This window comes from Musa acuminata, chromosome BXJ1-10 (genome assembly GCF_036884655.1).
Source record: "Musa acuminata AAA Group cultivar baxijiao chromosome BXJ1-10, Cavendish_Baxijiao_AAA, whole genome shotgun sequence".
Taxonomy (NCBI): Eukaryota; Viridiplantae; Streptophyta; class Magnoliopsida; order Zingiberales; family Musaceae; genus Musa; species Musa acuminata.
The window spans coordinates 20,913,046-20,937,926 of NC_088336.1; the positions used below are offsets into that span (position 1 = coordinate 20,913,046).

A 24,881-nucleotide genomic window follows, 5' to 3' on the forward strand; every position below is an offset into this window, starting at 1 on the left:
TGGCCACATGTATCAAACAAAATACAAAAGACCAAAATATTTATTATATCAAGATCTAAGAAAACTCCACTGCTTGCACAAGATAATTTCTCGATTTATAGCCTACGAGCACCATTTTGTACTTTAGACTTGGATATCAGTACTCATTCATCAATCGACAGTGACCACAAGCGGATGTGAATGTAGACTAGTTTCTGACGTCCTCAGTGATGCTGATGCAGAGATGAGGAAGATGCAGATCGCGGTACTTGCCACAATTATCTCCTCTGTTGCAAGATGAAGGAAGAAGCATGTTCTTCTCCGAGTCCCTGATCCCCGCGAGGAAGTGCTGCTGTTAAAGATGCCACAAAGGATTCCACATGCTTTAATCCATCTTCTGTGGAATTAGCTTCCCCTAACAGCTTAACAATTGCGCTTCCGACGATAACACCATCAGCTCCCCACAATGAAAGCTGAAGCAGCATTTTGCTGGTGTTAATCTCAGAAACAAGGCTTGACAAGAGCAGATCAATTGTGTTACTGACCTGTTTAACATGCTCTGGTTTGGATATGCCAAAGCCAACCGCAACAGGCTTTGCAGTTTTCTGTGAGAACATGGAACAAGATAAACAGGTTATCTGGCTTAGATTTGCAGAAGATTCTCCTAGAAAGATCATGGAGTAGAAAATTAGGACATGTAAGAAACATAAGAGAGGATAGAGAAGGAGCACACCTCTTTGATTTCCTTGAGAAGAAACTGGACTTGTCTATTCACAGTGTCTCTTGCACCAGTAACTCCAGCAGAACTTACCTGCGTGATCAGGGAGGAGCCAAATCATGTAATAAGATATTAGAATTATCCGGATTCTATATTTTGTTCAACTTGATTATTCTCTCTGAATCGAGTTACATTTTTCTGGATAATTGATTGAATATATAGAGAATCTGGATGGCAAGCATATATAAGAGATAAAGCATCAGAATGATTGATTCATTACCGACGACGAAATATCATATATTACATAAACACTTGCAAATAAGAATACTTACTAGGTATATGAATCCTTCTGAAGCATCAGAAATGGCCTTCATTTTCTTTTTTGTGGTAGTAGGTGTAGTGAGCAAAACCTTTGATCGTAAGAAGATATAAAGATCACAAAATCAGAATTTCACCAAAGGAGAAACTTAGTAATCTATTGTGGCTATAAAGACTACCATATGACTAAGTTGATCATAATTTATAAATCCTAAACATACAGAAGAATCAGGAAATGTGAAGAAAGAAGCTCATTGATTTCAATAACTCTGATGCCTATGTAATTTATACCTCAAAGAAACACTAAACTATGAAGTAGAGGGAACAAATCAGCCTACCATATCAATGTTTTTCTTGGCAGCTTCTCTCTTCAAATCAGCACTCTCTTCAAATGGAAGGTCTGGCACAATAATCCCTGCAGAGTACACATTTAACATTTTTCTTACCATATGACAAATATTGTTCTCTTCATACGGTCAAATGTCTAGCAAGAACATTTGGCTAACAACAAATCTATGTCCTCTTCATAGAAATATGAAGAAATATTATCTTCCAAGTGTAGAACAATCAAATTTCATATGTCAGGTATATTTTGAAGTTGGAGATAAGCGAAGCTTGAGCATCTGAACAAGTCATGCATTACCTTTGGCACCAGCATCTTCCAATGCAGACAAGAACCATTCACTTCTGCGGGCCAGTATTAGATTGTAATATGAGTATATTACAATCGGACAAGAGATTTGTGGAACTACCTGCATAAATTTGATCACACATTATATTCCTTTTGGAACTTCAAAAGTATGGGATGATCTCTGAAAGAGTTCAAGAAGATTGGCCCGAAAGCAACCCAACTGTAATGTGATATTACTGAGCATCCTCATGGTGACATTCTTGGAGATTGTGGGTTAACCATTTAATTACAATGTGTTATAAGGGACAACTGCCTACAAGCTTGTTTGCTGACTCCATTTGAACTTTATAATAACTTGTCAAAGTAATTCGAGGAACCAAGACCGAAACAAACTTTAGATTTTCCAAGTGCATATCTTTTTTTTCAAAAGCAAGAGAGATTCCTTTATTGAATGGAGGCTTAAGTACCGAAAGGATTACCTGTTAATATGCTGTTTTTTTAATAGGCATTTGAGATGTTCATAGATCAGAAGGTGCTAATGTTGAAACCAATGCAACTCTACTCTAACAATCAGTTGCCGAACCAATGATTTTTTCAAAGTTAAGATTGTCGTAAGATATATTATAGATAGAGCTAACAAAGCAACAGACCTATGCATTAGTAGTAGGATGCTGTCTCTAAGGATGTCTTACCTCCTTTAACATGGAGATGACTGCTTCCATGTTTGTCTTGCCAGCCAAGGCTCTTTTGTTTGATGCCTACAGAAGGGGAAAAAAAGGAACATGAATCTTATTAGATAGAAGCCTTGCTTCTTCTTTTTCTCTGTCTCTCTCTCTCTCTTAGGAAAAAAATCAGTGGCAAATATAGATTGACTGGTGATACAAGAAATAATCAGAAAAGAAAAAAATCAAGAACCTGTATCACAGGACCATCCAAAATAGGATTATTGTATGGCAACCCCAACTCGATTATATCAGCACCACAACAGTCCAGTAGCTTCAGGGCTTTTGCTGTTGTCGATAGATCAGGATCACCAGCAGTGATGTATGGTATAAATGCAACCTAAGCAGAGATAACATATCTTGTTAAAGATGATTAAGTAATCGACAACTGCTTTTTCTGTGATGTTCATAATTTCTTCGGCAAAAGGAGCAATGTTGTTGCTTATCCAGCAAAATAGCATTGATATGTGCACCCTTTTCTTGGGTTTGTGTTGCAGATCGTATCATCCTCCTATGCATGGACATAATAATGGTGGCATTACTTGGTGGCCTCATACAACTTGTATTCCCATACAGCTCTCAGAGAGGGTCAACTTCAGAACCCGCCATGAGGGCAATTAAATATAGAGGATGACGAAATACATATAGCCTCAAATAGTTCCGTATCCTTATGGACAGAGATGTTGCCTTGTCCTAACTAGATTCACCTGCTTCATATGATGTCAATAGATACAACCTTTTAGATAACTATGTTTACTAAATATATTGCTCCATTCTCCTGCAGATTTCCCTTTTGGAGGGCAATCCTACAGATTTCACCTTGCAATTCTTCCCTTTTGAAGCTAAATCATCTTAGTTAAGAGAAAATTGAAGGAAGAAACTTAAAAGAAAAAGATAGCAGGGGATGCGTAACCCGAAGGCAAGAAAGACAAGAGCTCACTCTTCCTTGTCTTCTTAAATCGGAGAAGGTTTCGGAGATTCCCAGCCCCTGAGCTCTCATCCTAAGCGAAGATTTTGGAGGGTGGTTCATCAGAATGGAGTGGAATCTGGGTTTTGCTGAAGAAACATGGAAGCAGCAGGAGTTGGGAGCCACAGCCACGGTACCGGAAGCCATGATCTTTTAGGCGTCGGAACACAAGGCTCACCTGAACTCTCCCCAAGCAATCCATGGCGTTTTATAGGGCTTCGAAAGAGCTCGACCACCTCGAGATTCACATGCTCAAAGTGTCCCGAGGAAGAAGAAGAAGAAGATGGGTGGAAACTTCTGTATGCAAACTGCTGATCGAGTTGTCCGATGTATGTATGAGGTGAAAAGGAAACGTTTTACACCCACCGACGGATTTTGGCATGCGGTGACTGTTCTTTTGTTGGATGTACGGAAGCTCAAAGCCAAGTTTGCTAGATATTATTTGTATGAATAATATAGATTCCGATACATGATGGTGATGTATGATATCTATTTATAAAATATTAAGAATTTAAAATTTTATTTGATATATTTGAGAGTGTCAATTAATTTATTGATAAAAATTTTATATTAGAATCCTATTTTGGCCACTTATATTTACGATATAGATTCAGATGAATGTGTATAGATGTGGGGACCATTTGTAGTTTTCAATGTGAAACATGTGTTTTTTCCTTTTTTTTTGGTTATGTTCCCGGCAATGTGACACTGTCACAATCCATGAGCTTCTAGAAGATGATGATGCATCTGTCCCTGCGAATCCATAAATATCATGTGATTCGCAAGGAATGATGGTGTATCTTTTATAAGGTTATATCGAGAGATGGGGCGGTCCGAATCGAAATCATATATGGTTAAAACTAAATTCGAACCGAGTTAAAATCGGAACCGAAATAGTATGATAGTTTATCCGTTTCAAATCGAACCAATGGTTCAATTATAGAATCGACGATTTCAGATTTAAAAAAAAGGGGTCGAAGTACCTTTGATTAATCGTTTGAGATTATTTTAAAAATAAATATTTTGATTGATGTGTTTATTTTTGTTTTGATTTTTATAGTGATTATTGATAAATACACTATTAGATTAGATTAGAATCACATGTTCGATGTATTGTAACAAAAAAAAAAATTACAAGAGATCATCCGCGAAGATAATGAATAATTGTTCGATGTTTCAATTGAACAAACTATCACGGACAAACTTCTTAATATGATGTTTGATGTAATTTTTATGTATGTCTGTGTCTTTTGATATGTTCATGCTTTGCACAGTATTTAGAGGGACGATCGAAGGGTTAATAGTCCCATTTTAGTTTGGTTTGGTGGCCATTTTAGGCTTGTAAATAAATATTGTATCATCTGGACAATTGTGAGAGATATTCGGTCTGTAATGGATCATTTTAATCCTTTGTTATGCAACTGTTTAGAGATTGTAAAGTTTGTTTATAATTTGTATTGACTATGAAATATTTTCTGAAATATTTGCTTATGGATCCCGAGTAAGACGTTTTCTCTAACCTGTTTCTCTTTTGTATGTCCTAAGGGATCATGGGAGATTCTGGGGAAGCTAATCTTTGCGGACGGACACGCAAGGGTATTGTATGATTTAGGCAAAACCAGCTAAGTCCGTGACAGATGGTATCAAAGCAGGACATACACACATAGAAATACTTGGTATGCAAACGTGTGGGACCTAGTGGGGCTACGTTGAGGGCAGCCAGCACGTGCGACCGTTTGGGGGGAAAACGGGCATGAAGATATAGGGAAAAAGAAGTTGCTCAAAAGAACGGACATTTGAGATTGACATTCGGAGAAATGGCCAACCCTTCGAGCAAGAGGCACCACGAGGACAAGCAAGCTGGGAAGAATGTATAACGCACAAAGGTTGGGATGACTAAATTTGAGCTATGGCTCAACGTTGGCAATTATACTTGATGGTGCTTAAGGCAAGCGAGGCGCTTGGTAAAGGATGAGACCATGTAAGATAGAATGTATTGTTCAGCGACCGAAAGAGTTGTGCAAAGCTCACAAAGGTGAGGTAATTGCTAACTCGAAGAATTTGGTACTAATGCAAAGGCTTGTATACGAACGATGGATTGTTCGTGGCCATCCCAAGGTGACCGAATCTCGGCGCCATGGAGCATTGAAACTTTCTCTTCAGCATGAGAAGGATACGTATGTATAAGGTTGAAGTGTGCATTGAGTTCAGCATATTGCTAGGTCTTGAGGGGTGTAGTGGTGGCTATATTGACATGGAGGCACAATCTAGCAAATGCGTTTGCGGGAGGCAGAATAATGCACAATTTGTTCAGTAAGGCGGAGTAGCAAGTGGAAAGTGGTCTCCGAAACATCCAAAGAGAAGGAAGAGAAGAGAAAACTTGCTCCAATGGGACAGATATTTAGGAGGGATATGTCTTGGCTATCGAGAGAGAGAACCATATGCAACGAACCACACATATTGAGGAGTATTTCAAAACAACTTCATAAAGCTCAACGGACCGAGCGAGCGGCGAGGAGTCGTCGCATGATCTCGTTTGAGATAATGCATTGCGAGATCAAGTGGGGAAGTGACTCAAGGCAACACAAATGAAGGCACACTTAGAGTCGATATAGATATCAGATTCAATGGGGGGCTGACCCGTGGAATGGTGGGCGCGAGGGCCACCATCATCTCAATACAAAACGAGAAGCGAAGCAACTTTGGTGTAACTTGGCGAAGTACCCAAGCTACATGAAGTGAGCCGACATAGAAGATGGAATATGGAGCGGAGGCACAAAGCTTTCCTTGGACAGAGGTCAAGGACATGAACTCTTACAGAGGCAAGAGTGGGATCATGTCGTTCCACGGTCCCTCATTTTGATGGAGCAGGCTCATCCTGCATAGTGCCAAAGATGAAGGAGGCTTTGAGGCACATGCACTTTATCTCAAAGAAGCATTTGACGGAGGAATTGAGGTGACTCAACTTGCAGAGGCGAAGTTGGGTTCAGAAGGCACCACCTTACTTCAGATAGTATCTCTTAATTTAAATTGTTATTTTACACCTATAAATAAATGATATCCATATATAGGATTGATGTATAAGTGTTAAGAACTTAAGTTAGAGAGTAGTTTAAGATTTCTTAAATATTTTTCTTCTTGCGAAATTTAATATGACTTTTCTTGTTTACTTACATCTTAATTTATTTTTTCTTTTATTTGGTTTGATCATAGTATCTTATTACTACTGTTTGATAAAGAATTAAATAATCACTGATAAATTTCTCTCTTAACATTAATTAATTATCATAAATAATTTATTATTTTTATTTCAATTATAAACATTTTTGTTTGTGTAATATGGTAAAAGAAATGATTCATACTAGTTTTTTTAATAATGTGGATAAGTTAAGAGTTTTATCAATCAATTAAATTATTAGTTGATTTATTTCCTAATGCGTAACATTTTGATAGTTCTACATTGTAAGTTGACAAGACTAAGATTAATTTATAAGAGTTTAATAAATATATCATTATTAATTTTAACTTAAGTATTTTGGCAAATGATTTCGTTCAAACGAAATTGATGAGTCAGTTAATCCATTAGGTCCGTGTTGTAACATTAGGTATTAGAGTTCATAATATTTAAGTATGGTGAGAGGGCTTGAGTAGGAAAGAGCTACTTAAGGATGAAGTCAAATAACTTGTATGTAGAACTACTACTATTAAGCCCTCGATAAAGGTCTAATGTATGAATTATCATCAATTTTAGCTTAAATATTTTGATAATGATTTAGGTCAAACAAAGTTGATATGTTAATTGCCCTATCATACCATCTCTTTTTTTTCTTTATATGATTTTAGAATCAAAAGTATGGTAATATGTATTTTAATATCTCCTTGGTGAAAAATATAATATTTTTTATTATCGATTAGATATCTATTTCTCGTGATAACTTTGGAAAGATTACAAAATAGATATTTTTAATTACTCTTAATATTCAACAAATAAAAATATGACTCACTTGAAAAATGAAAAATAAAAATGACTCATTTGAAAAATGATTTAAGCTTTGAGCGAGAAAAAGACTAAAATTAACTTATAAATATATGATGTACGATTTATTATAAATTTTAACTTAAATATTTTTATCAATAGTTTAGGTCAAACAAAGTTAATATGTTAAGTAGCTTATTAAGCCATCTTTTCTTTTCTTTATATGATTTTAGAATCAAAAGTATGATAATATGTATTTTAATATTTTTTAGTAAAAAATATAATATTTTTTACTATCGGTTAAAGATATATATTTCTCGTGATAACTGACACTGCAAAACAAACATTTTTAACTACTCTTTATATTCAACAAATAAAAATTATATGCGATTCGATTTCGATTCCTAAAAATTAAAAATCAGATCCACGAACTCCAAAATCAGGATTGATATATTGTTTTTGGCACACAAAATCAAAATATTAAAATTTAGCCATATAAATAACTTGGATCAAGTTTTTAATTCAATTCTCTAAGTAACATCTTCTTTTTATCCAATGAAAATATTAATTGGGAATCAAAGATGAAAAAGGAGAAGCAGATGATACTTTTCATTTTAGTTTATCCGTCCAGTTAAGTAATGGCATTTACAAGATTCCACATGAAAATAAACTAAATCAAACATGAAAACAAACAATACATTGATCTTAGACGGAAAAGGATGCAAATTGACATTTCTCGTGCTCGTATCAGTTGGTCATGATTGGTTGGTGATGAAGTTGAAGCCATAAATGGAGGATTAATCGATCCTTTTCAGTTGCACGGAGAAAAAAATAGGAAGGACGAGTCACCGTGTGCTATTAAACGTCGAACGCATGTTTCATGGTGTTTCCTCTATCTTACCTTTAAAGCCCTCGAGTTAAGACTTCGTTGATCAGTGAATTCATCCGGGCAGTGCATAGGAACAGTGAGTCGATCTTACTTGCTTGCTACAAGTGCAATCTAAGATTATTCTTCACCGGTAGAAGCTGACTCTATTTTGAGGAGACATATGACTATTGTTTTGATATGATTCTATTTTGTCATGTTTTGGCCACATATGTATCAAACAAAGTACAAAAGACCAAAATATTTATTATAACAAGATCTAAGAAAACTCCACTGTTTGCACAAGATAATTTCTCGATTTATAGCCTACGAGCACCATTTTGTACTTTAGACTTGGATATCAGTACTCATTCATCAATCTACAGTGACCACAAGCGGATGGGAATGTAGACTAGTTTCTGACGTCCTCAGTGATGCTGATGCAGAGATGAGGAAGATGTAGATCGCGGTACTTGCCACAATTATCTCTCCTCTGTTGCATGATGAAGGAAGAAGCATGTTCTTCTCCAAGTCCCTGATCCCCGGGAGGAAGTGCTGCTGTTAAAGATGCCACAAAGGATTCCACATGCTTTAATCCTTCTTCTGTGGAATTAGCTTCGCCTAACCGCTTAACAATTGCGCTTCCGACGATAACACCATCAGCTCCCCACAATGAAAGCTGAAGCAGCATTTTGCTGGTGTTAATCTCAGAAACAAGGCTTGACAAGAGCAGATCAATTGTGTTACTGACCTGTTTAACATGCTCTGGTTTTGATATGCCAAAGCCAACCGCAACAGGCTTTGCAGTTTTCTGTGAGAACATGGAACAAGATAAACAGGTTATCTGGCTTAGATTTGCAGAAGATTCTTCCTAGAAAGATCATGGAGTAGAAAATTAGGACATGTAAGAAACATAAGAGAGGATAGAGAAGGAGCTCACCTCTTTGATTTCCTTGAGAAGAAACTGGACTTGTCTATTCACAGTGTCTCTTGCACCAGTAACTCCAGCAGAACTTACCTGCGTGATCAGGGAGGAGCCAAATCATGTAATAAGATATTAGAATTATTCGGATTCTATATTTTGTTCAACTTGATTATTCTCTCTGAATCGAGTTACATTTTTCTGGATAATTGATTGAATATATAGAGAATCTGGATGGCAAGCATATATAAGAGATAAAGCATCAGAATGATTGATTCATTACCGACGACGAAATATCATATATTACATAAACACTTGCAAATAAGAATACTTACTAGGTATATGAATCCTTCTGAAGCATCAGAAATGGCCTTCATTTTCTTTTTTGTGGTAGTCGGTGTAGTGAGCAAAACCTTTGATCGTAAGAAGATATAAAGATCACAAAATCAGAATTTCACCAAAGGAGAAACTTAGTAATCTATTGTGGCTATAAAGACTACCATATGACTAAGTTGATCATAATTTATAAATCCTAAACATACAGAAGAATCAGGAAATGTGAAGAAAGAAGCTCATTGATTTCAATAACTCTGATGCCTATGTAATTTATACCTCAAAGAAACACTAAACTATGAAGTAGAGGGAACAAATCAGCCTACCATATCAATGTTTTTCTTGGCAGCTTCTCTCTTCAAATCAGCACTCTCTTCAAATGGAAGGTCTGGCACAATAATCCCTGCAGAGTACACATTTAACATTTTTCTTACCATATGACAAATATTGTTCTCTTCATACGGTCAAATGTCTAGCAAGAACATTTGGCTAACAACAAATCTATGTCCTCTTCATAGAAATATGAAGAAATATTATCTTCCAAGTGTAGAACAATCAAATTTCATATGTCAGGTATATTTTGAAGTTGGAGATAAGCGAAGCTTGAGCATCTGAACAAGTCATGCATTACCTTTGGCACCAGCATCTTCCAATGCAGACAAGAACCATTCACTTCTGCGGGCCAGTATTAGATTGTAATATGAGTATATTACAATCGGACAAGAGATTTGTGGAACTACCTGCATAAATTTGATCACACATTATATTCCTTTTGGAACTTCAAAAGTATGGGATGATCTCTGAAAGAGTTCAAGAAGATTGGCCCGAAAGCAACCCAACTGTAATGTGATATTACTGAGCATCCTCATGGTGACATTCTTGGAGATTGTGGGTTAACCATTTAATTACAATGTGTTATAAGGGACAACTGCCTACAAGCTTGTTTGCTGACTCCATTTGAACTTTATAATAACTTGTCAAAGTAATTCGAGGAACCAAGACCGAAACAAACTTTAGATTTTCCAAGTGCATATCTTTTTTTTCAAAAGCAAGAGAGATTCCTTTATTGAATGGAGGCTTAAGTACCGAAAGGATTACCTGTTAATATGCTGTTTTTTTATTAGGCATTTGAGATGTTCATAGATCAGAAGGTGCTAATGTTGAAACCAATGCAACTCTACTCTAACAATCAGTTGCCGAACCAATGATTTTTTCAAAGTTAAGATTGTCGTAAGATATATTATAGATAGAGCTAACAAAGCAACAGACCTATGCATTAGTAGTAGGATGCTGTCTCTAAGGATGTCTTACCTCCTTTAACATGGAGATGACTGCTTCCATGTTTGTCTTGCCAGCCAAGGCTCTTTTGTTTGATGCCTACAGAAGGGGAAAAAAAGGAACATGAATCTTATTAGATAGAAGCCTTGCTTCTTCTTTTTCTCTGTCTCTCTCTCTCTCTTAGGAAAAAAATCAGTGGCAAATATAGATTGACTGGTGATACAAGAAATAATCAGAAAAGAAAAAAATCAAGAACCTGTATCACAGGACCATCCAAAATAGGATTATTGTATGGCAACCCCAACTCGATTATATCAGCACCACAACAGTCCAGTAGCTTCAGGGCTTTTGCTGTTGTCGATAGATCAGGATCACCAGCAGTGATGTATGGTATAAATGCAACCTAAGCAGAGATAACATATCTTGTTAAAGATGATTAAGTAATCGACAACTGCTTTTTCTGTGATGTTCATAATTTCTTCGGCAAAAGGAGCAATGTTGTTGCTTATCCAGCAAAATAGCATTGATATGTGCACCCTTTTCTTGGGTTTGTGTTGCAGATCGTATCATCCTCCTATGCATGGACATAATAATGGTGGCATTACTTGGTGGCCTCATACAACTTGTATTCCCATACAGCTCTCAGAGAGGGTCAACTTCAGAACCCGCCATGAGGGCAATTAAATATAGAGGATGACGAAATACATATAGCCTCAAATAGTTCCATATCCTTATGGACAGAGATGTTGCCTTGTCCTAACTAGATTCACCTGCTTCATATGATGTCAATAGATACAACCTTTTAGATAACTATGTTTACTAAATATATTGCTCCATTCTCCTGCAGATTTCCCTTTTGGAGGGCAATCCTACAGATTTCACCTTGCAATTCTTCCCTTTTGAAGCTAAATCATCTTAGTTAAGAGAAAATTGAAGGAAGAAACTTAAAAGAAAAAGATAGCAGGGGATGCGTAACCCGAAGGCAAGAAAGACAAGAGCTCACTCTTCCTTGTCTTCTTAAATCGGAGAAGGTTTCGGAGATTCCCAGCCCCTGAGCTCTCATCCTAAGCGAAGATTTTGGAGGGTGGTTCATCAGAATGGAGTGGAATCTGGGTTTTGCGGAAGAAACATGGAAGCAGCAGGAGTTGGGAGCCACAGCCACGGTACCGGAAGCCATGATCTTTTAGGCGTCGGAACACAAGGCTCACCTGAACTCTCCCCAAGCAATCCATGGCGTTTTATAGGGCTTCGAAAGAGCTCGACCACCTCGAGATTCACATGCTCAAAGTGTCCCGAGGAAGAAGAAGAAGAAGATGGGTGGAAACTTCTGTATGCAAACTGCTGATCGAGTTGTCCGATGTATGTATGAGGTGAAAAGGAAACGTTTTACACCCACCGACGGATTTTGGCATGCGGTGACTGTTCTTTTGTTGGATGTACGGAAGCTCAAAGCCAAGTTTGCTAGATATTATTTGTATGAATAATATAGATTCCGATACATGATGGTGATGTATGATATCTATTTATAAAATATTAAGAATTTAAAATTTTATTTGATATATTTGAGAGTGTCAATTAATTTATTGATAAAAATTTTATATTAGAATCCTATTTTGGCCACTTATATTTACGATATAGATTCAGATGAATGTGTATAGATGTGGGGACCATTTGTAGTTTTCAATGTGAAACATGTGTTTTTTCCTTTTTTTTTGGTTATGTTCCCGGCAATGTGACACTGTCACAATCCATGAGCTTCTAGAAGATGATGATGCATCTGTCCCTGCGAATCCATAAATATCATGTGATTCGCAAGGAATGATGGTGTATCTTTTATAAGGTTATATCGAGAGATGGGGCGGTCCGAATCGAAATCATATATGGTTAAAACTAAATTCGAACCGAGTTAAAATCGGAACCGAAATAGTATGATAGTTTATCCGTTTCAAATCGAACCAATGGTTCAATTATAGAATCGACGATTTCAGATTTAAAAAAAAGGGGTCGAAGTACCTTTGATTAATCGTTTGAGATTATTTTAAAAATAAATATTTTGATTGATGTGTTTATTTTTGTTTTGATTTTTATAGTGATTATTGATAAATACACTATTAGATTAGATTAGAATCACATGTTCGATGTATTGTAACAAAAAAAAAAATTACAAGAGATCATCCGCGAAGATAATGAATAATTGTTCGATGTTTCAATTGAACAAACTATCACGGACAAACTTCTTAACATGATGTTTGATTAATTTTTATGTATGTCCGTGTCTTTTGATATGTTCATGCTTTGCACAGTATTTAGAGGGACGATCGAAGGGTTAATAGTTCCATTTTAGTTTGGTTTGGTGGCCATTTTAGGCTTGTAAATAAATATTGTATCATCTGGACAATTGTGAGAGATATTCGGTCTGTAATGGATCATTTTAATCCTTTGTTATGCAACTGTTTAGAGATTGTAAAGTTTGTTTATAATTTGTATTGACTATGAAATATTTTCTGAAATATTTGCTTATGGATCCCGAGTAAGACGTTTTCTCTAACCTGTTTCTCTTTTGTATGTCCTAAGGGATCATGGGAGATTCTGGGGAAGCTAATCTTTGCGGACGGACACGCAAGGGTATTGTATGATTTAGGCAAAACCAGCTAAGTCCGTGACAGATGGTATCAAAGCAGGACATACACACATAGAAATACTTGGTATGCAAACGTGTGGGACCTAGTGGGGCTACGTTGAGGGCAGCCAGCACGTGCGACCGTTTGGGGGGAAAACGGGCATGAAGATATAGGGAAAAAGAAGTTGCTCAAAAGAACGGACATTTGAGATTGACATTCGGAGAAATGGCCAACCCTTCGAGCAAGAGGCACCACGAGGACAAGCAAGCTAGGAAGAATGTATAACGCACAAAGGTTGGGATGACTAAATTTGAGCTATGGCTCAACGTTGGCAATTATACTTGATGGTGCTTAAGGCAAGCGAGGCGCTTGGTAAAGGATGAGACCATGTAAGATAGAATGTATTGTTCAGCGACCGAAAGAGTTGTGCAAAGCTCACAAAGGTGAGGTAATTGCTAACTCGAAGAATTTGGTACTAATGCAAAGGCTTGTATACGAACGATGGATTGTTCGTGGCCATCCCAAGGTGACCGAATCTCGGCGCCATGGAGCATTGAAACTTTCTCTTCAGCATGAGAAGGATACGTATGTATAAGGTTGAAGTGTGCATTGAGTTCAGCATATTGCTAGGTCTTGAGGGGTGTAGTGGTGGCTATATTGACATGGAGGCACAATCTAGCAAATGCGTTTGCGGGAGGCAGAATAATGCACAATTTGTTCAGTAAGGCGGAGTAGCAAGTGGAAAGTGGTCTCCGAAACATCCAAAGAGAAGGAAGAGAAGAGAAAACTTGCTCCAATGGGACAGATATTTAGGAGGGATATGTCTTGGCTATCGAGAGAGAGAACCATATGCAACGAACCACACATATTGAGGAGTATTTCAAAACAACTTCATAAAGCTCAACGGACCGAGCGAGCGGCGAGGAGTCGTCGCATGATCTCGTTTGAGATAATGCATTGCGAGATCAAGTGGGGAAGTAACTCAAGGCAACACAAATGAAGGCACACTTAGAGTCGATATAGATATCAGATTCAATGGGGGGCTGACCCGTGGAATGGTGGGCACGAGGGCCACCATCATCTCAATACAAAACGAGAAGCGAAGCAACTTTGGTGTAACTTGGCGAAGTACCCAAGCTACATGAAGTGAGCCGACATAGAAGATGGAATATGGAGCGGAGGCACAAAGCTTTCCTTGGACAGAGGTCAAGGACATGAACTCTTACAGAGGCAAGAGTGGGATCATGTCGTTCCACGGTCCCTCATTTTGATGGAGCAGGCTCATCCTGCATAGTGCCAAAGATGAAGGAGGCTTTGAGGCACATGCACTTTATCTCAAAGAAGCATTTGACGGAGGAATTGAGGTGACTCAACTTGCAGAGGCGAAGTTGGGTTCAGAAGGCACCACCTTACTTCAGATAGTATCTCTTAATTTAAATTGTTATTTTACACCTATAAATAAATGATATCCATATATAGGATTGATGTATAAGTGTTAAGAACTTAAGTTAGAGAGTAGTTTAAGATTTCTTAAATATTTTTCTTCTTGCGAAATTTAATATGACTTTTCTTGTTTACTTACATCTTAATTTATTTTTTCTTTTATTTGGTTTGATCATAGTATCTTATTACTACTGTTTGATAAAGAATTAAATAATCACTGATAAATTTCTCTCTTAACATTAATTAATTATCATAAATAATTTATTATTTTTATTTCAATTATAAACATTTTTGTTTGTGTAATATGGTAAAAGAAATGATTCATACTAGTTTTTTTAATAATGTGGATAAGTTAAGAGTTTTATCAATCAATTAAATTATTAGTTGATTTATTTTCTAATGCGTAACATTTTGATAGTTCTACATTGTAAGTTGACAAGACTAAGATTAATTTATAAGAGTTTAATAAATATATCATTATTAATTTTAACTTAAGTATTTTGGCAAATGATTTCGTTCAAACGAAATTGATGAGTCAGTTAATCCATTAGGTCCGTGTTGTAACATTAGGTATTAGAGTTCATAATATTTAAGTATGGTGAGAGGGCTTGAGTAGGAAAGAGCTACTTAAGGATGAAGTCAAATAACTTGTATGTAGAACTACTACTATTAAGCCCTCGATAAAGGTCTAATGTATGAATTATCATCAATTTTAGCTTAAATATTTTGATAATGATTTAGGTCAAACAAAGTTGATATGTTAATTGCCCTATCATACCATCTCTTTTTTTTCTTTATATGATTTTAGAATCAAAAGTATGGTAATATGTATTTTAATATCTCCTTGGTGAAAAATATAATATTTTTTATTATCGATTAGATATCTATTTCTCGTGATAACTTTGGAAAGATTACAAAATAGATATTTTTAATTACTCTTAATATTCAACAAATAAAAATATGACTCACTTGAAAAATGAAAAATAAAAATGACTCATTTGAAAAATGATTTAAGCTTTGAGCGAGAAAAAGACTAAAATTAACTTATAAATATATGATGTACGATTTATTATAAATTTTAACTTAAATATTTTTATCAATAGTTTAGGTCAAACAAAGTTAATATGTTAAGTAGCTTATTAAGCCATCTTTTCTTTTCTTTATATGATTTTAGAATCAAAAGTATGATAATATGTATTTTAATATTTTTTAGTAAAAAATATAATATTTTTTACTATCGGTTAAAGATATATATTTCTCGTGATAACTGACACTGCAAAACAAACATTTTTAACTACTCTTTATATTCAACAAATAAAAATTATATGCGATTCGATTTCGATTCCTAAAAATTAAAAATCAGATCCACGAACTCCAAAATCAGGATTGATATATTGTTTTTGGCACACAAAATCAAAATATTAAAATTTAGCCATATAAATAACTTGGATCAAGTTTTTAATTCAATTCTCTAAGTAACATCTTCTTTTTATCCAATGAAAATATTAATTGGGAATCAAAGATGAAAAAGGAGAAGCAGATGATACTTTTCATTTTAGTTTATCCGTCCAGTTAAGTAATGGCATTTACAAGATTCCACATGAAAATAAACTAAATCAAACATGAAAACAAACAATACATTGATCTTAGACGGAAAAGGATGCAAATTGACATTTCTCGTGCTCGTATCAGTTGGTCATGATTGGTTGGTGATGAAGTTGAAGCCATAAATGGAGGATTAATCGATCCTTTTCAGTTGCACGGAGAAAAAAATAGGAAGGACGAGTCACCGTGTGCTATTAAACGTCGAACGCATGTTTCATGGTGTTTCCTCTATCTTACCTTTAAAGCCCTCGAGTTAAGACTTCGTTGATCAGTGAATTCATCCGGGCAGTGCATAGGAACAGTGAGTCGATCTTACTTGCTTGCTACAAGTGCAATCTAAGATTATTCTTCACCGGTAGAAGCTGACTCTATTTTGAGGAGACATATGACTATTGTTTTGATATGATTCTATTTTGTCATGTTTTGGCCACATATGTATCAAACAAAGTACAAAAGACCAAAATATTTATTATAACAAGATCTAAGAAAACTCCACTGTTTGCACAAGATAATTTCTCGATTTATAGCCTACGAGCACCATTTTGTACTTTAGACTTGGATATCAGTACTCATTCATCAATCTACAGTGACCACAAGCGGATGGGAATGTAGACTAGTTTCTGACGTCCTCAGTGATGCTGATGCAGAGATGAGGAAGATGTAGATCGCGGTACTTGCCACAATTATCTCTCCTCTGTTGCATGATGAAGGAAGAAGCATGTTCTTCTCCAAGTCCCTGATCCCCGGGAGGAAGTGCTGCTGTTAAAGATGCCACAAAGGATTCCACATGCTTTAATCCTTCTTCTGTGGAATTAGCTTCGCCTAACCGCTTAACAATTGCGCTTCCGACGATAACACCATCAGCTCCCCACAATGAAAGCTGAAGCAGCATTTTGCTGGTGTTAATCTCAGAAACAAGGCTTGACAAGAGCAGATCAATTGTGTTACTGACCTGTTTAACATGCTCTGGTTTTGATATGCCAAAGCCAACCGCAACAGGCTTTGCAGTTTTCTGTGAGAACATGGAACAAGATAAACAGGTTATCTGGCTTAGATTTGCAGAAGATTCTTCCTAGAAAGATCATGGAGTAGAAAATTAGGACATGTAAGAAACATAAGAGAGGATAGAGAAGGAGCTCACCTCTTTGATTTCCTTGAGAAGAAACTGGACTTGTCTATTCACAGTGTCTCTTGCACCAGTAACTCCAGCAGAACTTACCTGCGTGATCAGGGAGGAGCCAAATCATGTAATAAGATATTAGAATTATCCGGATTCTATATTTTGTTCAACTTGATTATTCTCTCTGAATCGAGTTACATTTTTCTGGATAATTGATTGAATATATAGAGAATCTGGATGGCAAGCATATATAAGAGATAAAGCATCAGAATGATTGATTCATTACCGACGACGAAATATCATATATTACATAAACACTTGCAAATAAGAATACTTACTAGGTATATGAATCCTTCTGAAGCATCAGAAATGGCCTTCATTTTCTTTTTTGTGGTAGTCGGTGTAGTGAGCAAAACCTTTGATCGTAAGAAGATATAAAGATCACAAAATCAGAATTTCACCAAAGGAGAAACTTAGTAATCTATTGTGGCTATAAAGACTACCATATGACTAAGTTGATCATAATTTATAAATCCTAAACATACAGAAGAATCAGGAAATGTGAAGAAAGAAGCTCATTGATTTCAATAACTCTGATGCCTATGTAATTTATACCTCAAAGAAACACTAAACTATGAAGTAGAGGGAACAAATCAGCCTACCATATCAATGTTTTTCTTGGCAGCTTCTCTCTTCAAATCAGCACTCTCTTCAAATGGAAGGTCTGGCACAATAATCCCTGCAGAGTACACATTTAACATTTTTCTTACCATATGACAAATATTGTTCTCTTCATACGGTCAAATGTCTAGCAAGAACATTTGGCTAACAACAAATCTATGTCCTCTTCATAGAAATATGAAGAAATATTATCTTCCAAGTGTAGAACAATCAAATTTCATATGTCAGGTATATTTTGAAGTTGGAGATAAGCGAAGCTTGAGCATCTGAACAAGTCATGCATTACCTTTGGCACCAGCATCTTCCAATGCAGACAAGAACCATTCACTTCTGCGGGCCAGTATTAGATTGTAATATGAGTATATTACAATCGGACAAGAGATTTGTGGAACTACCTGCATAAATTTGATCACACATTATATTCCTTTTGGAACTTCAAAAGTATGGGATGATCTCTGAAAGAGTTCAAGAAGATTGGCCCGAAAGCAACCCAACTGTAATGTGATATTACTGAGCATCCTCATGGTGACATTCTTGGAGATTGTGGGTTAACCATTTAATTACAATGTGTTATAAGGGACAACTGCCTACAAGCTTGTTTGCTGACTCCATTTGAACTTTATAATAACTTGTCAAAGTAATTCGAGGAACCAAGACCGAAACAAACTTTAGATTTTCCAAGTGCATATCTTTTTTTTCAAAAGCAAGAGAGATTCCTTTATTGAATGGAGGCTTAAGTACCGAAAGGATTACCTGTTAATATGCTGTTTTTTTATTAGGCATTTGAGATGTTCATAGATCAGAAGGTGCTAATGTTGAAACCAATGCAACTCTACTCTAACAATCAGTTGCCGAACCAATGATTTTTTCAAAGTTAAGATTGTCGTAAGATATATTATAGATAGAGCTAACAAAGCAACAGACCTATGCATTAGTAGTAGGATGCTGTCTCTAAGGATGTCTTACCTCCTTTAACATGGAGATGACTGCTTCCATGTTTGTCTTGCCAGCCAAGGCTCTTTTGTTTGATGCCTACAGAAGGGGAAAAAAAGGAACATGAATCTTATTAGATAGAAGCCTTGCTTCTTCTTTTTCTCTGTCTCTCTCTCTGTCTTAGGAAAAAAATCAGTGGCAAATATAGATTGACTGGTGATACAAGAAATAATCAGAAAAGAAAAAAATCAAGAACCTGTATCACAGGACCATCCAAAATAGGATTATTGTATGGCAACCCCAACTCGATTATATCAGCACCACAACAGTCCAGTAGCTTCAGGGCTTTTGCTGTTGTCGATAGATCAGGATCACCAGCAGTGATGTATGGTATAAATGCAACCTAAGCAGAGATAACATATCTTGTTAAAGATGATTAAGTAATCGACAACTGCTTTTTCTGTGATGTTCATAATTTCTTCGGCAAAAGGAGCAATGTTGTTGCTTATCCAGCAAAATAGCATTGATATGTGCACCCTTTTCTTGGGTTTGTGTTGCAGATCGTATCATCCTCCTATGCATGGACATAATAATGGTGGCATTACTTGGTGGCCTCATACAACTTGTATTCCCATACAGCTCTCAGAGAGGGTCAACTTCAGAACCCGCCATGAGGGCAATTAAATATAGAGGATGACGAAATACATATAGCCTCAAATAGTTCCATATCCTTATGGACAGAGATGTTGCCTTGTCCTAACTAGATTCACCTGCTTCATATGATGTCAATAGATACAACCTTTTAGATAACTATGTTTACTAAATATATTGCTCCATTCTCCTGCAGATTTCCCTTTTGGAGGGCAATCCTACAGATTTCACCTTGCAATTCTTCCCTTTTGAAGCTAAATCATCTTAGTTAAGAGAAAATTGAAGGAAGAAACTTAAAAGAAAAAGATAGCAGGGGATGCGTAACCCGAAGGCAAGAAAGACAAGAGCTCACTCTTCCTTGTCTTCTTAAATCGGAGAAGGTTTCGGAGATTCCCAGCCCCTGAGCTCTCATCCTAAGCGAAGATTTTGGAGGGTGGTTCATCAGAATGGAGTGGAATCTGGGTTTTGCGGAAGAAACATGGAAGCAGCAGGAGTTGGGAGCCACAGCCACGGTACCGGAAGCCATGATCTTTTAGGCGTCGGAACACAAGGCTCACCTGAACTCTCCCCAAGCAATCCATGGCGTTTTATAGGGCTTCGAAAGAGCTCGACCACCTCGAGATTCACATGCTCAAAGTGTCCCGAGGAAGAAGAAGAAGAAGATGGGTGGAAACTTCTGTATGCAAACTGCTGATCGAGTTGTCCGATGTATGTATGAGGTGAAAAGGAAACGTTTTACACCCACCGACGGATTTTGGCATGCGGTGACTGTTCTTTTGTTGGATGTACGGAAGCTCAAAGCCAAGTTTGCTAGATATTATTTGTATGAATAATATAGATTCCGATACATGATGGTGATGTATGATATCTATTTATAAAATATTAAGAATTTAAAATTTTATTTGATATATTTGAGAGTGTCAATTAATTTATTGATAAAAATTTTATATTAGAATCCTATTTTGGCCACTTATATTTACGATATAGATTCAGATGAATGTGTATAGATGTGGGGACCATTTGTAGTTTTCAATGTGAAACATGTGTTTTTTCCTTTTTTTTTGGTTATGTTCCCGGCAATGTGACACTGTCACAATCCATGAGCTTCTAGAAGATGATGATGCATCTGTCCCTGCGAATCCATAAATATCATGTGATTCGCAAGGAATGATGGTGTATCTTTTATAAGGTTATATCGAGAGATGGGGCGGTCCGAATCGAAATCATATATGGTTAAAACTAAATTCGAACCGAGTTAAAATCGGAACCGAAATAGTATGATAGTTTATCCGTTTCAAATCGAACCAATGGTTCAATTATAGAATCGACGATTTCAGATTTAAAAAAAAGGGGTCGAAGTACCTTTGATTAATCGTTTGAGATTATTTTAAAAATAAATATTTTGATTGATGTGTTTATTTTTGTTTTGATTTTTATAGTGATTATTGATAAATACACTATTAGATTAGATTAGAATCACATGTTCGATGTATTGTAACAAAAAAAAAAATTACAAGAGATCATCCGCGAAGATAATGAATAATTGTTCGATGTTTCAATTGAACAAACTATCACGGACAAACTTCTTAACATGATGTTTGATTAATTTTTATGTATGTCCGTGTCTTTTGATATGTTCATGCTTTGCACAGTATTTAGAGGGACGATCGAAGGGTTAATAGTTCCATTTTAGTTTGGTTTGGTGGCCATTTTAGGCTTGTAAATAAATATTGTATCATCTGGACAATTGTGAGAGATATTCGGTCTGTAATGGATCATTTTAATCCTTTGTTATGCAACTGTTTAGAGATTGTAAAGTTTGTTTATAATTTGTATTGACTATGAAATATTTTCTGAAATATTTGCTTATGGATCCCGAGTAAGACGTTTTCTCTAACCTGTTTCTCTTTTGTATGTCCTAAGGGATCATGGGAGATTCTGGGGAAGCTAATCTTTGCGGACGGACACGCAAGGGTATTGTATGATTTAGGCAAAACCAGCTAAGTCCGTGACAGATGGTATCAAAGCAGGACATACACACATAGAAATACTTGGTATGCAAACGTGTGGGACCTAGTGGGGCTACGTTGAGGGCAGCCAGCACGTGCGACCGTTTGGGGGGAAAACGGGCATGAAGATATAGGGAAAAAGAAGTTGCTCAAAAGAACGGACATTTGAGATTGACATTCGGAGAAATGGCCAACCCTTCGAGCAAGAGGCACCACGAGGACAAGCAAGCTAGGAAGAATGTATAACGCACAAAGGTTGGGATGACTAAATTTGAGCTATGGCTCAACGTTGGCAATTATACTTGATGGTGCTTAAGGCAAGCGAGGCGCTTGGTAAAGGATGAGACCATGTAAGATAGAATGTATTGTTCAGCGACCGAAAGAGTTGTGCAAAGCTCACAAAGGTGAGGTAATTGCTAACTCGAAGAATTTGGTACTAATGCAAAGGCTTGTATACGAACGATGGATTGTTCGTGGCCATCCCAAGGTGACCGAATCTCGGCGCCATGGAGCATTGAAACTTTCTCTTCAGCATGAGAAGGATACGTATGTATAAGGTTGAAGTGTGCATTGAGTTCAGCATATTGCTAGGTCTTGAGGGGTGTAGTGGTGGCTATATTGACATGGAGGCACAATCTAGCAAATGCGTTTGCGGGAGGCAGAATAATGCACAATTTGTTCAGTAAGGCGGAGTAGCAAGTGGAAAGTGGTCTCCGAAACATCCAAAGAGAAGGAAGAGAAGAGAAAACTTGCTCCAATGGGACAGATATTTAGGAGGGATATGTCTTGGCTATCGAGAGAGAGAACCATATGCAACGAACCACACATATTGAGGAGTATTTCAAAACAACTTCATAAAGCTCAACGGACCGAGCGAGCGGCGAGGAGTCGTCGCATGATCTCGTTTGAGATAATGCATTGCGAGATCAAGTGGGGAAGTAACTCAAGGCAACACAAATGAAGGCACACTTAGAGTCGATATAGATATCAGATTCAATGGGGGGCTGACCCGTGGAATGGTGGGCGCGAGGGCCACCATCATCTCAATACAAAACGAGAAGCGAAGCAACTTTGGTGTAACTTGGCGAAGTACCCAAGCTACATGAAGTGAGCCGACATAGAAGATGGAATATGGAGCGGGGGCACAAAGCTTTCCTTGGACAGAGGTCAAGGACATGAACTCTTACAGAGGCAAGAGTGGGATCATGTCGTTCCACGGTCCCTCATTTTGATGGAGCAGGCTCATCCTGCATAGTGCCAAAGATGAAGGGGGCTTTGAGGCACATGCACTTTATCTCAAAGAAGCATTTGACGGAGGAATTGAGGTGACTCAACTTGTAGAGGCGAAGTTGGGTTTAGAAGGCACCACCTTACTTCAGATAGTATCTCTTAATTTAAATTGTTATTTTACACCTATAAATAAATGATATCCATATATAGGATTGATGTATAAGTGTTAAGAACTTAAGTTAGAGAGTAGTTTAAGATTTCTTAAATATTTTTCTTCTTGCGAAATTTAATATGACTTTTCTTGTTTACTTACATCTTAATTTATTTTTTCTTTTATTTGGTTTGATCATAGTATCTTATTACTACTGTTTGATAAAGAATTAAATAATCACTGATAAATTTCTCTCTTAACATTAATTAATTATCATAAATAATTTATTATTTTTATTTCAATTATAAACATTTTTGTTTGTGTAATATGGTAAAAGAAATGATTCATACTAGTTTTTTTAATAATGTGGATAAGTTAAGAGTTTTATCAATCAATTAAATTATTAGTTGATTTATTTCCTAATGCGTAACATTTTGATAGTTCTACATTGTAAGTTGACAAGACTAAGATTAATTTATAAGAGTTTAATAAATATATCATTATTAATTTTAACTTAAGTATTTTGGCAAATGATTTCGTTCAAACGAAATTGATGAGTCAGTTAATCCATTAGGTCCGTGTTGTAACATTAGGTATTAGAGTTCATAATATTTAAGTATGGTGAGAGGGCTTGAGTAGGAAAGAGCTACTTAAGGATGAAGTCAAATAACTTGTATGTAGAACTACTACTATTAAGCCCTCGATAAAGGTCTAATGTATGAATTATCATCAATTTTAGCTTAAATATTTTGATAATGATTTAGGTCAAACAAAGTTGATATGTTAATTGCCCTATCATACCATCTCTTTTTTTTCTTTATATGATTTTAGAATCAAAAGTATGGTAATATGTATTTTAATATCTCCTTGGTGAAAAATATAATATTTTTTATTATCGATTAGATATCTATTTCTCGTGATAACTTTGGAAAGATTACAAAATAGATATTTTTAATTACTCTTAATATTCAACAAATAAAACTATGACTCACTTGAAAAATGAAAAATAAAAATGACTCATTTGAAAAATGATTTAAGCTTTGAGCGAGAAAAAGACTAAAATTAACTTATAAATATATGATGTACGATTTATTATAAATTTTAACTTAAATATTTTTATCAATAGTTTAGGTCAAACAAAGTTAATATGTTAAGTAGCTTATTAAGCCATCTTTTCTTTTCTTTTCTTTTCTTTATATGATTTTAGAATCAAAAGTATGATAATATGTATTTTAATATTTTTTAGTAAAAAATATAATATTTTTTACTATCGGTTAAAGATATATATTTCTCGTGATAACTGACACTGCAAAACAAACATTTTTAACTACTCTTTATATTCAACAAATAAAAATTATATGCGATTCGATTTCGATTCCTAAAAATTAAAAATCAGATCCACGAACTCCAAAATCAGGATTGATATATTGTTTTTGGCACACAAAATCAAAATATTAAAATTTAGCCATATAAATAACTTGGATCAAGTTTTTAATTCAATTCTCTAAGTAACATCATCTTTTTATCCAATGAAAATATTAATTGGGAATCAAAGATGAAAAAGGAGAAGCAGATGATACTTTTCATTTTAGTTTATCCGTCCAGTTAAGTAATGGCATTTACAAGATTCCACATGAAAATAAACTAAATCAAACATGAAACCAAACAATACATTGATCTTAGACGGAAAAGGATGCAAATTGACATTTCTCGTGCTCGTATCAGTTG

General features: G+C 35.9%; 3 protein-coding genes across 5 annotated transcripts; all 3 read right to left on the reverse strand.

Moving 5' to 3' along the window:
• Positions 1–22: 22 nt before the first annotated feature.
• Positions 23–3,709, reverse strand: LOC135595439 (tryptophan synthase alpha chain-like). Its single transcript, XM_065086337.1, has 9 exons — positions 3,309–3,709; positions 2,562–2,708; positions 2,339–2,404; positions 1,659–1,767; positions 1,354–1,430; positions 1,030–1,107; positions 713–790; positions 525–584; positions 23–452 (listed from the first exon to the last, which is right to left on the reverse strand). Exons 1-9 carry the CDS (start codon positions 3,480–3,482, stop codon positions 258–260), a joined length of 984 nt encoding a protein of 327 aa, XP_064942409.1. The 5' UTR covers positions 3,483–3,709; the 3' UTR covers positions 23–257.
• A 4,714-nt stretch (positions 3,710–8,423) lies between these two features.
• On the reverse strand, positions 8,424–12,089 carry LOC135595440 (tryptophan synthase alpha chain-like). Of its 2 annotated transcripts, none has more exons than XM_065086338.1 (9): positions 11,713–12,089; positions 10,966–11,112; positions 10,743–10,808; positions 10,063–10,171; positions 9,758–9,834; positions 9,434–9,511; positions 9,117–9,194; positions 8,928–9,047; positions 8,424–8,855 (listed from the first exon to the last, which is right to left on the reverse strand). In XM_065086338.1, the coding sequence occupies exons 1-9, from the start codon at positions 11,884–11,886 to the stop codon at positions 8,589–8,591; spliced, it is 1,116 nt and encodes a 371-aa protein (XP_064942410.1). In that variant the 5' UTR covers positions 11,887–12,089; the 3' UTR covers positions 8,424–8,588. The 2 variants fall into 2 exon arrangements, with proteins under 2 accessions (XP_064942410.1, XP_064942411.1); XM_065086339.1 differs by having other exon boundaries at positions 8,928–8,987; positions 11,713–12,080.
• A 4,737-nt stretch (positions 12,090–16,826) lies between these two features.
• On the reverse strand, positions 16,827–20,494 carry LOC103974153 (tryptophan synthase alpha chain). Of its 2 annotated transcripts, none has more exons than XM_065086340.1 (9): positions 20,116–20,494; positions 19,369–19,515; positions 19,146–19,211; positions 18,466–18,574; positions 18,161–18,237; positions 17,837–17,914; positions 17,520–17,597; positions 17,331–17,450; positions 16,827–17,258 (listed from the first exon to the last, which is right to left on the reverse strand). In XM_065086340.1, exons 1-9 carry the CDS (start codon positions 20,287–20,289, stop codon positions 16,992–16,994), a joined length of 1,116 nt encoding a protein of 371 aa, XP_064942412.1. In that variant the 5' UTR covers positions 20,290–20,494; the 3' UTR covers positions 16,827–16,991. The 2 variants fall into 2 exon arrangements, with proteins under 2 accessions (XP_064942412.1, XP_009387192.2); XM_009388917.3 differs by having other exon boundaries at positions 17,331–17,390; positions 20,116–20,486.
• Between the last annotated feature and the right edge of the window lie 4,387 nt (positions 20,495–24,881).